Below are 15,852 nucleotides of genomic sequence, written 5' to 3' on the forward strand. Positions count from 1 at the left end.
TCGAGATAATGCAAGTAGACTTCTTTCTCTAAAATTAGTGATGTTAATCAGAATTTTCTTTCGATGGATATGCTTCTTGCTTAATGGTTTCTGTTATTTGTGCAAGGAAAATTTAAAATATTCTACTCATAAAAAAAAAAATAGGAGTAACTCTGTAAAAGAATGTATGAAATTTAAGAAATAGATGACATTAAGAATTAGCAGATATTTTAAAACTTTAAAATTCAAACTGAAAGGTTACTGTAGTAGTTTTTAAGGATCATCTTAACAGGTTTGGATTAGGCAGCATTTTGCAGTCTTTCTGATCAACTAAATTATTATAAATTTCAGCAAAATTTAATCGATAAAGAAAATATTTTCTTCTTGGAAAATTGATTTCATATTTAAAAACTTTTTTTTCTAAAAAAAGAAACCTTCCAGCGTAAAGTTTCTCCTTTGTAACTTTGTGCAATTTTGCTTGTCAGCTACACTTTTATCAGTTCTTTCACAGAATTTGAATTATTTCAAGATAATGCCTTTTTAAGTATTTTCATAAAGTAATTAATTTCATAAAGTAAGAAATCGAATTTCATTTAAAACACAATGAACAGTTCCCCCCTCATTGAGCTGTATTCATAACAAAATTATGAACATTTAAGCAGGTTGATTAGGATAAAATTCATCTTCCATTAAAATAAGCAAACTGCAATCATCATATTCGTCATCAGATAAATTATATTATATACTTTTGTGATCTTGCTTGTTAAATTTGATAGGATATTTGCATTACAACTTTTTCTTTATTGACCTTTCTTCCAATTTTTTAATAGCTTCCTTAAATTAAAATTTTAGCTGATCCTATCTTTCTACCTTGATAGGTATGTTTATTTTATAGAGAAGCTTTCGGAATCGAATATTTCTTTGCTATTTATAACTTCTCTACTTATTGTCATATAATTAAATAATAACATTAATTCAGCAAGGTATCTGAAGTTGAGCAACTGGCTTCAATATTTTCTGTTATTAATTGTGTAATATGTTCTCAGCTGTGCTAGATATTGATAAGTTCAGAGATCTGTCTGTTACAAAGGGTAAAATATAAATATTTCGTAGTGTAGTGGTTTGCACGCCTGGTGCGTATTCCAGAGGTCTGTGGTTCGATTCCCGGTGAGGGCATTGCTCACTTTTCAAGTCTCTTGCTTCCAAAAAATTCTAATATCTCTACGCGTTGTATGGCGTAACTATCTTGGTTATCCAGAAGGAGATGGACCTGTATTTGTTGCTGGATGCATTTCTTTTAACATTCTTTCTTGCCAGTTTGTTCGTAGATATATATATATATATATATATATGGAGTGCTGGAATAAGGTTTCTAGCACCAATCATTGCTATGCAAATTATCATCAGCTGTCTCCTTTCTGTAAAACTTTGCTCACTTGTTTTTTGCCTTGGCAATTTTTTTATGTTTCTTCTGTAGTTAAACTGCTTCCATCTATGATCCAAATGTTTTGCGATTCCAGTTTTTATTTCTCACGAACAATTTATAAGTTATCAAAAAATTGTCCGTATTATATTGATTGAATCTTGTTGCAGAACTAAGGCTTGGGTCATGACTAAAATTCAGCATGTTTATGTGATAATAGTATTTTATGCAAAAATTATATAAGAATACCTTATTTTTAATGCTTAAATTCCATCAGTTTAAAAAGCCGCAGCACGTGTATACCCATTAAATGTATATTATTGTATATAAGTTTCATTTCATATAAAAGTTTTTGCTGTGTACTATTAAAACATTAAATGATGTGATTCAAATGCTCGCATTATGTCTTTTCATCAAAAATTCAGTTTTAAATAGGAAAGTTAATTTGTTATAGGAATTATACTAGCACAATAAAAGTCTGCATTTTAAAATTTAAAAAAAAATTAAATTTCTTACTATGCAAAAAACTGAAAATGATACGATTAATTACTTTTAAGAAAACTGAACTTACCGCATTTAAAAACTTCCTTCTCATGTTGAAGCAAAATATCTGAAAATTATTTTCTCGGTGTAACTTTTTGCTTCCAAATTTCAAAACTCTGCTAATTAATTTTGGTATACTTTTTTATAAGGAATAAAGTATCCTTGATAGTCAAGTAATCTCAGTGTCATCTATGTAAAAATAAATGTTTCTCATTGGGGAAGGGGGTACTAGTTCCAATTCTAGTTCCTTCAGTGCACATTTCTGTCTGCAAAACATATAAGTATGTACCAGTTTTCAAGTATTATGCTAGAATCTAAAAGAAAATCATGTTTGAATTTCTTTTTCTTCTTGTGCAGAAATATAACGAGTCCTGTACCTCTTCAAGAAGCGCGCGAATGGTAGACAGTGATGTTGTATTTATTTAGCGATGTGTTGTACGAGTCATGTGTCTTTTAAAAATTTTCAATGGACCGTATAACGACGTCCAGGTGAAAGCGGCTCTCGACTGAGTCGCGACTGAAGTGCCGCCAGAATGATTCCGACGTCATTAGGATGTCTGCATCATTTAGCTAGAAGTAGACTCGGGATAGAAGGCTCTCTTGATCAGCTGGCATTCGCATTTTCCCAAATAAAAGTTATTGCAGTGTCTACACTCTTTAACCATTTGTCCGCGATTGCCGCATCTTTTCAGAACCAATGGATTATGTGAAAACTCTCAGGTGCTCTTCTTACATTTATATTTTTCTCCAAATATTGCCAGAAGTTTCCATAAAAGTTTCATTTTTATATCACAGTAGCTAATAAATCACCGTCAATTTAGTATTTTGTTTCTCCACGGCAAAATATTAGTTAATTTGAAATACGCTACCGGAGGTTCACATGTATTTACTTCAATGGTATATTCTTAGCACTGCTTATCAGAAGCCCAGAAATTCTTCTTACCCCACAGATTATGAAAGTAATTTTTCATTCGGAAATTTAGCTAAGAAGCGCTTTCTTTTAGCTTTTTAATTTCATAATGGTCATGTTTTGCAGTTTTGTGCAGAGCCTAATTTATGTATAAGCTACACAAGCTATAACTTATGGCCCCCATTTTCTCGGGGGGCCCTAAAATTGCCCTGTATCAATGATCTTATATCTCAAATAGCGTAGGGGCCTCATCAAGTCTAAATCCGGCCTTGGATTTCTGTTCATAAAAAAGAAAGGGGGTTAAAAAGTTTCATAATAGTCATATGTTCTTACTTAAGTATTAAAATGCGTCTGTAAATTCTACACAAACGTAACTATCGATAGTATGAAGATTTTAATCCCACCCCCTAATTCATGATATGTCTGTTCGAAAATTGTAGCGAGTTCAGCCAAAGGCTTAAGCCACTTTGAACAGAAAGAAAATTACAAGTGGGAAACGTTAGTATATTTCGAGAAAAAAATGACTAGATTTTCTCTTTTAGAATGGTTTTTTCAAGAGAAAATATCGCAAAATGTGCCAATTAAAATAAACAGCATAATGTGTCTAAAAATAAAGCATGTAATTATTATATGCTGTAGTACATCATGCTGATTTATGACTTACATATGTTCATACGTAATGTCTTGACATATTGTATGAAAAACAAATATATTTCAGTAACTGGTCTTGAATGAACTAGACTATTTACTGTTACGCTATATCATAAAATAAAAAGAATAGACTTCATTCATTCCGAACTTATTAATTTTCCCCTTTATATATTCGAAATGTCAGTCTTTATTTTTTCCATATCTTTAAAAAAAATTCTTTAATTTTTAGGATACTTTCTCTGGTATTATTATTTATTTATTTATTTATTTTTGTTTGTGTGTGTGTTTTAAGATTATTTTTGATTCATTTGAAAATATAAAAGCACACGATAACTCTATTTTATGCTGTAAAAAGAGTTTAAAAATGCACTCCATAGGTAACATTTAGAATTTACTAATATGTGAATGGCTGGCAACAAATTAGACGCATGTAAAAGCAAATATTTATGTGAGCCAAAGCCTAGCCACGGAAAGGGGTACCTGAACATAGTCCTAACCCTAATTTGATAAATGAAGTTTGTATCAATCGTGTGTTTTCGATAACTCATTCCTTGAGGTGATGTAGAGCGAGGAGATTAGTCAAGAAAGTCATTTTGTAGAGACATTAGGGTTTTTTTTTTTTTTTTTTTTTTTTTTTTTTTTTTGGAAGCAGGCAAGAGGAAAAATTAACAACTCCTTCGCTGGGAATCGAACCACGGACCTCTGAAATACCGGGCCAGCGTGCAGAACCACTACACCACGAAAGCACGCTAGGAAGGCGGGAGAAATACCTTATTATACTCCTCCCTTTTAAAGGGCGATTGGGGTTTTTAGGGGACCCAATCGCCAAATCCTGAGTGAGGAGAATCATCATCCAACACCCTTTTAGTTCGGGCGCCACTGTAGGTTAGTTTAGCACTTGTTAAACATTTCAACTTTTAATTTTCAATTACCTGACTTTCAGTTACCGCCCAAGTAGAGGCAAAGTTTTTAGCGTCGAGTTGACGCATTGTAAATTTTAAAGAGTTAATAAAGGGTTTGAACCCTTCTTCTGTGTAGTTTCCTGCTACTCCCTGTATCCAGATAGATTTTTAACCCACCTGGACTCTACAACTTGATAGTAGGGAAGCAGATCTATGCATTAGTATCTATGCGGTATCTATGCATTAGTTCGCAAGCTAATGATAGTTCCGTATTAATCCGAGATAGCCAAAGCAGAAAGCATAAGCCGAAGGCACCATCTGCATGATGAAATGCGTTGCAGGGCTGTCGGATCTTGCAGGCTGGTGCAAGATAATCCGCTTTTGCGAAAGAGCTGAATTTGCAATTTGCATTGTAGTGTCATCAGTAGGCTGCGGAATCATTACTAGAGGGTTCAAAACTCCTGTAGAAGACGTAGGTATGGACCCCGGAGAATTAGCACAACGGCCGACAATAGCTTACTACTGCTGTGTGCGAAATGCCTTAGATCACTAATAGCCCGACAGTTGGCATCACAACTCTTTGCTGCTGCAGGGCAGCTCATATCCCTCTAAACTATGTCGCGTCGACTTCATGAACCCGACTACACCCGACGATCTGTGGTTTATGTTCCTTTGTCCCCATCGCATGTCAGAGCGCAATTGAATTGGGACCGTGAACGTCAAAGTGGGACACCAGAGCAGTGGGGCCATATACTGTTTAGCATGGAGGTAGGAGGTCTTACTTCCTACCTCCATGCTGTTTAGAGATGAGGCTCGTTTAACATCCAGAACGATTCTCGAAGGGCAATGATATGGCGAGAGCCAGAGACACGCTATCGGGTGCTAAATACCGTCGAAAGAGACCATTACAGATGGCCTGCTAGATTACCGGACCTGAAGAGCATGTGTGGGATATGTTGGGACGACGGACAGACAGTCTTAGTGTGCTGCCAGACACCCTCTAGGAGCTCTGACTTATATAATTACAGGCATGGGCGCTAGTGCCACAAGCGATCAACAACGCTACTGCCAACTTGTTTCACTGTTGTTAAGCATGTATTTCAGCTAAAGGGTTTTATACCCGTTATTAGCGTGATAATTCTATTCCACATTCTTCCAATTCATTTGGTCTTTCCCGATGTGATGTCGTGATGATGTGATACATCATGGTTGTAATACATGTGTTTTTGTATGTCTTTTTTATAGTATTTGCTATATGATCTAGTAATGCCACACAAACTTTTGGATCAATTTCACGCATACCTATTAAATAGTTTTTGTTTTATTCTCTCTCTTCTTCTTCTTCTTTTTTTTTTTTTTTTTTTTTTTTTTTTTTTTTTTTTTTTTTCCTGTTTGTTTATTGAGCAGCAGTGTAGTTTAGATACTTAAAAGTGAATTTTCTTTATTTTTACTTGAAAATTTATTTTTACATGTATTGGGTAATTGTTCAATTGTCTTTTTTTTTTTTTTTTTTTTTTTTTTTTTCGTGAGTTTTCATTTTAAAAATTAACAAATTAAAAGCTTGTTGGCCGCATAGAACTAAACTTCACCTTACAAAGTATTATATTTTTTCTAATAATGGGAAGTAAACGTTCTAAAATCAGCTTTATTATTGTTTTTCTCTTGTCTTGGTGGTATTCAAACGTGAAACGTTGCTCTGAATTTTTCATTTACTCGCTTTTGATGTATACGACGTTTTCTTTAAATTCTGTGTCAAACAAAATGTATGGCAATAGTATTTTAAATTGACAAAAATACGTTGCAGTTAAAAAAAAAAATATAGACACGAATCTATTCAGAATTGCATAATAACAATAGTTACGCATGTTACTGTTTCATCCAATGGACATGCATAAAATGATAGATATTTGTGAAGGTTTCTTGAAATGTTTTCACACTGCGAATGGCAATTTTTTAAAGTAATATTTCATACAAACTAATAGTTAGTTCGTGTGATAATTCATAACTTTTGGGAAGTAAGACAATTTAGATTTTTTACATATGGGCATTTCAAGCGTATGTTGTGACTGCAAGAATTCCAACAAAGCCTTGAATATAAGACAAAAAACAAAAACAAAAAAACTCAAAAGACTCTGGATGAACATCACTGCTGCGTCATGGTGGTAAGAATCTTTCCGCACAACTACAAGAAGTAGTATTAGAATTCAACTGTGCAACCTCAGCAAGCATCAAAATAAGGGCTGTGGAACGTTTCTTTCAATATATGGGCTCTGGAAACCGATAGTCAACCAGAGTCCCCGTGATAAATACGCTATCATAACTGTGGACTTCATCTAGAATGAGAATTTATGTGATTGAAAACGAGTAATAAGCATTTTTAACTCTTTCTGGCCGATGAAAGGAACTGTGAAGAAAAGTCCCATGAATCCCTGAATTCCATACGTCAATAAGAAACAATGCAGGCTTTTATGGCTTCGTGATTTCTTAATTAATATTGAAAAGACCCTCAATACGTCTACAGCTGTCTCGGACAGGTGAAAACTATGTATACATCCTGTGCGTAATAAGTCTTCACGTGATGATTTGGTTTATACATAGATACCTTCAAAGTCTGAGGGAATGCAAGGTTTTCTTGCAATTAATTTTGTGGGAGAAAGAGTTTGACTGTATATTACCCTCGTATAGCCTGGTGTATTTGCTCTTCGTAGCCATACAAATGAAGGTTTGCACTGCTATTCTATAACATTTCTATTTCTTAGGTCAGTCGCTTTGAGAAAGTAGATGATTTCTTGCTGTTAAAAGAACTCGTGTATTAGTTCAGTTCAAAGAAATATCTGACAGTGTGTAATGCTAAATGAAAAGTTTCTAAATCGTGTTTAGTCTTATGTCTGATGAAAGAATTTCCTTTCGAGCATCGCTTGGATTAATATAAAATGTGTATTTTCTGTTTAATTGGAATTCTAATAGCCGTGTTAACTTTCATTAAGAACTGTCGCTTGCAAAAGCTTCCAGAGCCGGATAAGTTATTTGGTTAATGGTTTAAATATTTCTTCAAAATCTGCATCCCAGACATTATATTTTAAATCAAGACATTAAGTAAATATTCCATTAATTTTTTTGAATTAGGAGGGAATTCCTAGATTATAGGAATGGTGTAATATATGGATGGGCTCATAATGGCATATGTATCGATATTCGCCTGTATTGTTTAATACGACTTGATATTTTTCTGAAATGTGTTCGGAGAAGGTGTGGTCTTCCTCAAGCGCAAATTACGGGGTACTTCTCGTAGTGGGGTTGGACGACGCCCCGGCGCCTGAAGCTAAGTGTGGGCGGCCTACTCCCGAGTAAACAGGCCCGGCTTCATTAGTTTTTACCCCTTCACCCATTGTGTGGCACCGGATATCGCATCTGCCATTAAGACAGCGAAGAAAAATAGTTCTGCGAGGTGTGGATTAGAGCCCCACCTTCAAAAACTCTGAGGTACTGCGAAGGGAAACTGGGAGGTGAGTATAAGAATGATGGAACACCGCTGTGTCCTCCATTCGGCAGAGAAGTCTCATTTTTATTTGGAATGAACTGAAATGTGTATGGATTATAATGAAATGTAATATGTATGGAGTGATGGAATGTTAATTTGAATATATACTTGTTTTGAAGGATGCCAGTATTATTATTTTTATGTTTTTAATATATATATGTATGATATATAGTTTTCTTCTTTTCCTCGAAAGTTATCCTTCAAGGTTTCTTCAAACACTTCCGTTGCATTAAAAGTCTTATAATGCAATATTAATTTTTGAATTTTTTTATGGTTCTTTTTATAATTCCTCTACATTTTAAAACTGGTCTTCCTAGTCTTCTGTTTCCCCCCCCGGGGGTCGACGTAGAGAATTCTGCGAAGCTACTGGCTAGGATCTGTACCTAGGCAGTCTCGGCCACGGGGGTATAAAATTTATGAACTTGGTGGTTCTGAAGGCTCTGGGAAAGGTCACTTATTGGCCGGCCTCGGAGTCTGGCATGTCCTAGCGCGGCGTGGTGCTAGTAACCCGGGGGTTATCCCCCGGGGTCGCTGGGTAATGTCCCGCTGCGACGGGCTCGCCCGAGCGACTGGTAGGAGCAATAGACGACCGGTGCTGCCTGGTGTCATATCCAGGTGGTGCGCGGCTTTCCTGGAGGGTAATAGTGGAGGTTGAACCTCCACGACGTGCCCAAAGGGAGAGTCGACCTGCAGTGAGATTAAGTTTCCTCGGAGCAGGGAAGCCGAAACACCATAGTCTTCTGTTTAACTAAAAATTTGTTCTTCGTTTGTGTTTATAGCTTTTCAATGCATATTACCAATGAGTTTTTTAAGGGAAAAAAATGCAGTATATGGTGAAGTTCGTAGTAAATGTGTAGTCGAGGAAGTCTCATTGAATTTGTGTATATGCTGCTTATTGTTTAACCCTTTGCGGCACAGTGTGTCCGGTCTGGACACACCTAAAAATTTCCTTCTGTAGGCACAGAAAAATTGAATGAAAAAGGATTTATAGGTTACTCTGAACCTTCTTTACTTATAGTACATGGCAGCTCAACACAAACCAGTCCATATATTTTAGCCATGTTTAGTTTTTTAAGACCCTCATTTTTCAAAGAAATCTTCCATTTTTTTAGGGTATAAAAGGAATGGCTTGAAAAGAAATTTATATGTTATTTTTTTGGCTGTATGCTAGTCTCCTTATTCTATGTTAGTTTTAAATTTTTACCTTGAAATCTTGCCTAAAATCAAACGGGGAACCCTAAGTGTGCCCAGACCGGGCTCAACGATAATCTAGAACAACTGAGAGTCTGTATTCTTTGTTTCTCCGCATCTCATCGGTCAGTTTATTAACAACAGTGCTTGTTTCAGCACTCTTTTCGAAGCTCTATTCAATCAGTGCGCCCACTTTGGGCACACCCACAGAATTAAAACGATAAGCTTCACAAAATTTTACTTGTGTACTCCTCTAGGCCTAATTAGATTGCCTACCTTTTTTTTTTTTAATCAAAACTCCGACTTTAAAAGGTAGCGTATCAGAAAGGGTTAATGATCCAGTTTTCAAAGAACTGAAGTTAAATGTTCGTTAAATATGTTTCATTTGCGTTGTATGGTAATTCCCTCAATTCTCACCCTGCTATTTAAGCAAAAGTTCGTTCAGCATTTGTGTTTATTATTTCTTAATGCATAATGATAGTATGTTGCTTAATGGTCCAGTTTGTTGAAAATTTGTGTTTTTCTTAAATATTATCTGTGCACTTTGGTATAAGTTCATCCTGGTGTGAGTGTTCTGTTTAATCGAATTGTCCATTTGTATTTATCACTTCGCAATGTGTAAAGAAATGCTGCATAATAGTCGATTTTGCAAAGAATTAATGCTAATATTTCTCCAGAATTAACTCCGTTGCATTTTGTAGCAGATTTTAATACGTTGTTAACCAAAAATTTGTTTTCTGATTTCAGCTTAAAATGAAATCATGTATTAACCTTTTGGTGATCATAAACGAGCTCAGCTCGCCTTCCAATTACGCACCGCAATGGGCGCAAATGAACACAGCTCGCGTTTCAAATTTACGACTGATAGATATCACGAGTATTTGGGAAGAAAGAATACTTGCTTAATATCGTAACCGCCGAAGGGTTAAAATATTAAATTAAGGTTTAGAGTTGCTATTGACCTGGAAACTGATATTAAGTCCTGTAGACCCTAACTACGTCTTAGCAATTCACGAAGTATTAAGGAAGGCTTAAAATAACTTTTTTATTTTAATCTGAACTGGACATAAGGCACGACTTGTGCTACAGACAAACCACCACTCGTGGCTATTTAAATTAAGCAATAACAGGTAATTCAATCCAAACGCTGAATCTCGTCTTAAGACGCAAACATGTAGTCTTTACACTACACATTCATTAGAAAACAGTGGCTCAGTTATTTTACAGGCGAGTAAATTTAAAGCATCGGCGGCAAGAATTTCAAAGCTGGAATATCACCTTTAAATAGAGCTTGGGAAAAACTAACAGCAGACGGGAGTACCAGAAGCTGTAAGATTCAAAACCCTCAGCCTAAATACAGTCAAAGCCAATTTGCATTCCGATAAGGAATACGAAAATTACGTTAATTAACCAGTTATTATGATTTTGATCTTTAGTTACACTAAAGATCAAAATCATAATAACTGGTTAATTAACGTAAGAACTTCACAGAGGATCTCATTTTGTAGAATAAGACAGAACTATGCGAGTAAGGATTTCTCTCGAAATTGGTTTATAGTAGGCGTGGTCTGTTAACGCTTATTCGAGCCGTAAATGAAGCTGGTGGTCGCGTCCTGCACGCTGATACTGAAATAAATTCATAATGTAATGTTTTAAAAATTAAGAATGAAAGAAATTGATTAAGTTTTAATGAAATTTTATTATTTGTAAATAAAAAGTACTTCTTTATATATGTAAATATAATGTAACCAAAGTAATGATGTTTTTCGTAAAATTATTTTCTTTGAAATTAGCTGATAATTTTAGTACATTCAGCAGAAAGCTATAAACCTGTTGGTGGGGGGCAGATTTAGAAAAATGCGTAGTTACCTGTCATAGGCAAAATATTGTCAGACGTTTTATTAAGTAATTAAAACATGATTTTTGCTTTAATTTGTAAAATACTGTTTTAATTCAAAATTTGTTTAAAAGATTAGAACTATTTGCTATCTGCGAATTTTTTCCCTTTCAAGAAAAGCTACTAAAAGGAAAATCCAGGTTTAATATGCAATTAATATTTGTTAGTTATATATTTTAGTTATTATATAATTTTTACGGTATTTCTGCCGCCTTAGTGGGATAGTGGTCTGCCTGCTGGGCGCGTATCCCAGAGGTCCGTGGTTCGTCCTGGCGAAGGCGTTGCTCATTTGTCACTTCTCCTGCTTCCAAAAAATCCTAATGTCTCTACAAGTTTTTTAATTATAGTTTATATATATATATAGAGAGAGAGAGGGTGAGGTTAAACTAATTTAATAAAATATGTATTTGAATTGCTACTTGATTTAAATTAAAGGATGCCTTTCCCTAAACCCAGTTAACTCTTTAGTTCACTAGTGTGAAATGTCTCCTAAAACAATTTCAGTTAATTAGTTGCATTTAAATTAAATTTAGTTTGCATAGCAGCGAAGCTTTGCTTAAACCTATTATGACTTTTAAACCATCACGAAACTTAAAAACTCTAACTTTTTAACTTTATGCCAGGTTTGTATAAAAACCGCGAAACAGAGCGAAGAAAACATCGACGGTTTCGCTGAGTCAGCCACACTGAGTGAGTTACGTATGTGCAACTTTTGCTTTCCTTATTGGCTATAGCTTAAACTTTATTAAAGAGATGTGAAAGAACTGACTTTTATGCCGACTTTTTCATGCAAAGCTTTATAATGACAAAACCGTCGTGAGCGAAGCCTTAATTGAAATGAGGCTTTACTTGTTCCTTTTACTTCTGCTTGGTAATTTTAACATTTATTTTCTGGAAACGGCTTGGATGAAACAAGGGAACTGAAAGAAAAGTATTACAAATAGTTAGTTAAACTAAAATTTTACTGTTTCGTTACTTATATCTGATGGAATAATTTGGTTAATGTAACATGGAAACATTAAATTCTGTGAGTCCCTTTTTCTCAATGTGTTTGTTTCATTGTGAAGTGCCTTACGTTTCCTTGAGAAATTCTGAATTATTTTTTTCTTTTTCAGGCAAGATGTATGCTGTTTTGGGACGTCGTCACGGTCGCGTGCTGCACGCTGATATGCAAGAGGGTTCGCAGACTTTTCATGTGATAGCCGAACTTCCCGTCATCGAAAGCTTCGACTTCGCGAACGAGATACGCAAGCAGACGAGCGGGATGGCTCTACCGCAGCTCGTCTTCAGCCACTGGGAGGTTAGTTAACTTTTAGTTTTTGGAAATTAACCGGCTTACGCTGATATAATAAGAAAAGTTAAGTAAGAACTATGTATAGTTGTACATATTTTATAAATTTTTCTTGTCCATATTAGTGGCTACTATATAACTGCGTATTGCGAATGATGCTCTTTAAATGGAGCTTATTAGGATTGAGGACATTTGCAGTTAAACTTTTAATTTATGAAATTGGTATACTTCTCATTACACGCATTTTGAAATTTTGGTTGATCATGCTCCATATGTACTAAATGCTTTCGGTTTTGCTTCTTTGGGTAATTAGTTTTTGCCTTCCCTCCTGAAGCACTAACGTTTGTAGGATGTTATTTTACGCTCTTTCTTCCGATAGATAACTTCCCATTCACACTATTTGCAGTAAAAATGTGTGCAAGTGAATTTTGTGAAATTTATTTCTAAAGAGATGCATTTTCTAGTCAACAATACAAATGCAAAACAGTCAAAAACCAATAATTTCAAGGAGAGATCTTTGATGAAGCTAAGAGATTCATTCTTTAGGAATATCAAGACTGATGGTTCACTCTTCCTCTGTATTATGAAAAGGTATCTGTATTATGTAATTTAAACTGCAAGCACAACATTTTATTAGCATGCGAGTCCAGATGGTTCCTGCAGTTAAGATTCTACGGCCGCATGTATCCTGTTATGTGCTGCCTTCGACTTTTATACACATGTTAGTAAACAAATGAGTGTCAGCAGCTTCTTTTGCAGTATTCTTTAAATGTTGATTACATATATGCCTTTATTTTTCATCCAAAATCAGTCAGTGATACTGTTATAATCCAGTTTATTTTATTTTAATAATTTTCATTGAAATTTAATAAGAAAATTATAGTTAAACTTTTAATTATATAAAACAAGAAAATGATTCTGTGCCACGAACAATCACCCAGTGTCATACAGGGTGATTTGAAAATATCTGGAAAAAAGAAATAAATATATTTTGTATGGAATGTGTGAGCGAAAATGGCGCATGAAGATGGTAGACAAAAGAAATTTGCTAGCTTAAATCGTCATTCTTTTTACGGATTTCGTGCGGTGCGGACACGAACGCAGAGCTCGCCGACCTGCACTTTATTTGTGTTTTTGCAAATGGAAACGCGTCAGCACGATTTCGATGTAGACAGGCTGTCAAATCACCAAACGTTGGACCGTATGTACCTAGAGCTATGCAAGAATAGATCGTTCAGTGTATGCTAGCGTGGTATGGGTGGAGAAAGATATCCCTCATTGGATCGGACAGAGTGGGCATGTTACATGGCTACCACGATTAGAATGCATCGATTTCTTCCGAAGGCACATCAAGAGCATCTACGAAAGTCCCATTGAATCCGATCAAGATCTAGAGGCCAGACAGCTAATTGGTGCTAGAAACGTGAGTGAAATGGCCGAGATCTTGTATTACTGTTGTTAGCACCTATTATAATAAATCAAATCATTACAATTTTGTTTCTTTTGAGTTTATCTGTACTCAAACATTCTTTACGTACTAGCTGCTACATGAGCCATTTCAGTTTGTACATTCCATTACAAAATCTACTTTTATGTCGGTCCTCTCTATCTCCGTTTACAATTTTTGTAGGTATTTTAGAATCTGTCTGTGTATTGTAGCTACGCTGTTACAAAGCTTGTCGTTTGGATTTACAGATACTTTCAAACGTTAATTGTATTTAAGTTTAGGCTTACTACTGCATCATCTGGTTAGTGATGCGCATTGCCCATAATAGCTGAATCACCAGTATGAAGAAGAGTGTGCCAAATTTTGAAAATATTATTTTGCTGATATAAGTTTCCATTGCCTTCAAAGCGTACTATCAGACATTTTAAGGAAGAACGTTGTTCAGGATGAAAAAGATTGTGAAGGGAAAGTGTGTGGCGACTGACCGGTGAAGAAAGTTTATGCTGAATTTAGCATGCAAACTTTTATGTATTAAAAAACATTTCAATACACCTTATATTTCGATTTTAATGAAATTGCTTCCCATTTAGTTTCTGATCTTCAGCAGTTCAGAATTTTTTTTAACAGTTTTTTATTTGAATCCTAGAAAGAGAACCTCCGTAACGCAGTATTTTGCTATTGTCTCTTATATCATTTCCTGGAGAGTTGCTATAAAAATGGTAATTGAAGCACTCCTAAGGTGCGCGCTCCCTGAGGAAGTGCTCACTACCGTGCTGGCATGGAACCCACGCTGATTCTTCTTCCTGTCTATCGTAATTGAGTTGTTACGATATCACCTTTAAAAAAAAATCGTCATTTACGCTCCACTCTGAATCTTTTGGTCTTATGAAATGTTCAAACATCAAGGCTTCTGTAATTCAGTTCCGTTTCATATTCATTTGTTCTTTCTATCGAGTGAATTCATATTTTTTTTTATTATTGAAGTATCAAAATTATATTTTTTAATCCCCCCCCCGCTTTGACGGTAATTGGCGACTTTATATCCTAAAGAAAGAAATCATGATTTTGAGTTGTGAAAAAGTCAGTTTTAATTAGTGTTTTTTTTTTTTTTTTTTTTTTTTTTCAAATTTTTATATGCAGGATAATCATAAATCATTTACAAAGTTCCTTTCTTGAGATATGTAAGCTCATATTCAGGTTATGCTATTGCACTTTCATTTAAACACTACTACAGAAAAACATGCCAACTTTTCGTAATAGACTCTTTTGATACGCATCTGCTATGAGGCCATTTGTCTAACATAGGACATCAAGCAGTTTCTCGCTATGCTTGTGCTATATTTATGTCTTGTTTACAAGCTGGACCGCCTGGATCTGACTATTTTGAGAGTGAGATCAACATAGTGAGATAAAAAAATATATTTATTTTTCAAAATAATATGATATACAGTGCTATTTATTGCAACAATGTCATTCCTCTTGTTAATTCCCTCCCCCCCTCCCAAACCTGCGTATATTTTGTAAGTCATGCTTGAATCTTACAAATAAACTGAATGCTTTTTTCGTAAAATTCTGTCAGCACTCGGTATTTGATTTTTTCCCCTCCAAAAACTCAAGACATGTATGCGCATTTCTGTATATACTTTTCATAGGCTTTTTTTTGTTCATTTTCATAAGCTGTATTTCATTTCATGGACAAAATAATAATTAGATTAAAGCTTAAAGTATTGTTTCATGCGTACGGGTTCCTAATAGATTGAATGCTCACATGCCGGATGATGGGTTGACAAAATTAATTTTATCATAGAAACGCTTCACAATTCTGAAATTTTCCAAAAAAAAAAAAAATGTTATACAGCAGTTCACAGAATTTAGAAGTAAATCAGTAGTTATGCTTGATACTACCAAAGCGCTAAACACACCGCAATGCAAAGCGCACTTAAAGAGTGAACCTGACCCGAAATATCTCAGTACTCCGTACTTAACGCTGAAATAAACAGCTAACAGCATCTCAGAGCAGATGTTCTATCCAGTCTTATGTAGTTTTGACCTGGCCGCCGAGATATTCCTAGTACTT

The 15,852-nt window shown here is 35.0% G+C and overlaps 1 protein-coding gene across 2 annotated transcripts in view; it reads left to right on the forward strand.

Moving 5' to 3' along the window:
* The window catches only part of LOC118187713 (elongation factor-like GTPase 1), a 352,553-nt gene that overhangs the window by 317,930 nt on the left and 18,771 nt on the right, over positions 1-15,852 (forward strand). For both annotated transcript variants that reach the window (XM_085810767.1, XM_085810768.1), the window contains exon 22: positions 12,153-12,337. In XM_085810767.1, the coding sequence (XP_085666893.1) occupies positions 12,153-12,337 (185 nt within the window). The remainder of the gene's footprint in view (positions 1-12,152; positions 12,338-15,852) is intronic.

This window comes from Stegodyphus dumicola, chromosome 2 (genome assembly GCF_044657685.1).
Source record: "Stegodyphus dumicola isolate Sdum_Otavi_A_Nest chromosome 2, ASM4465768v1".
NCBI classification, from domain to species: Eukaryota; Metazoa; Arthropoda; class Arachnida; order Araneae; family Eresidae; genus Stegodyphus; species Stegodyphus dumicola.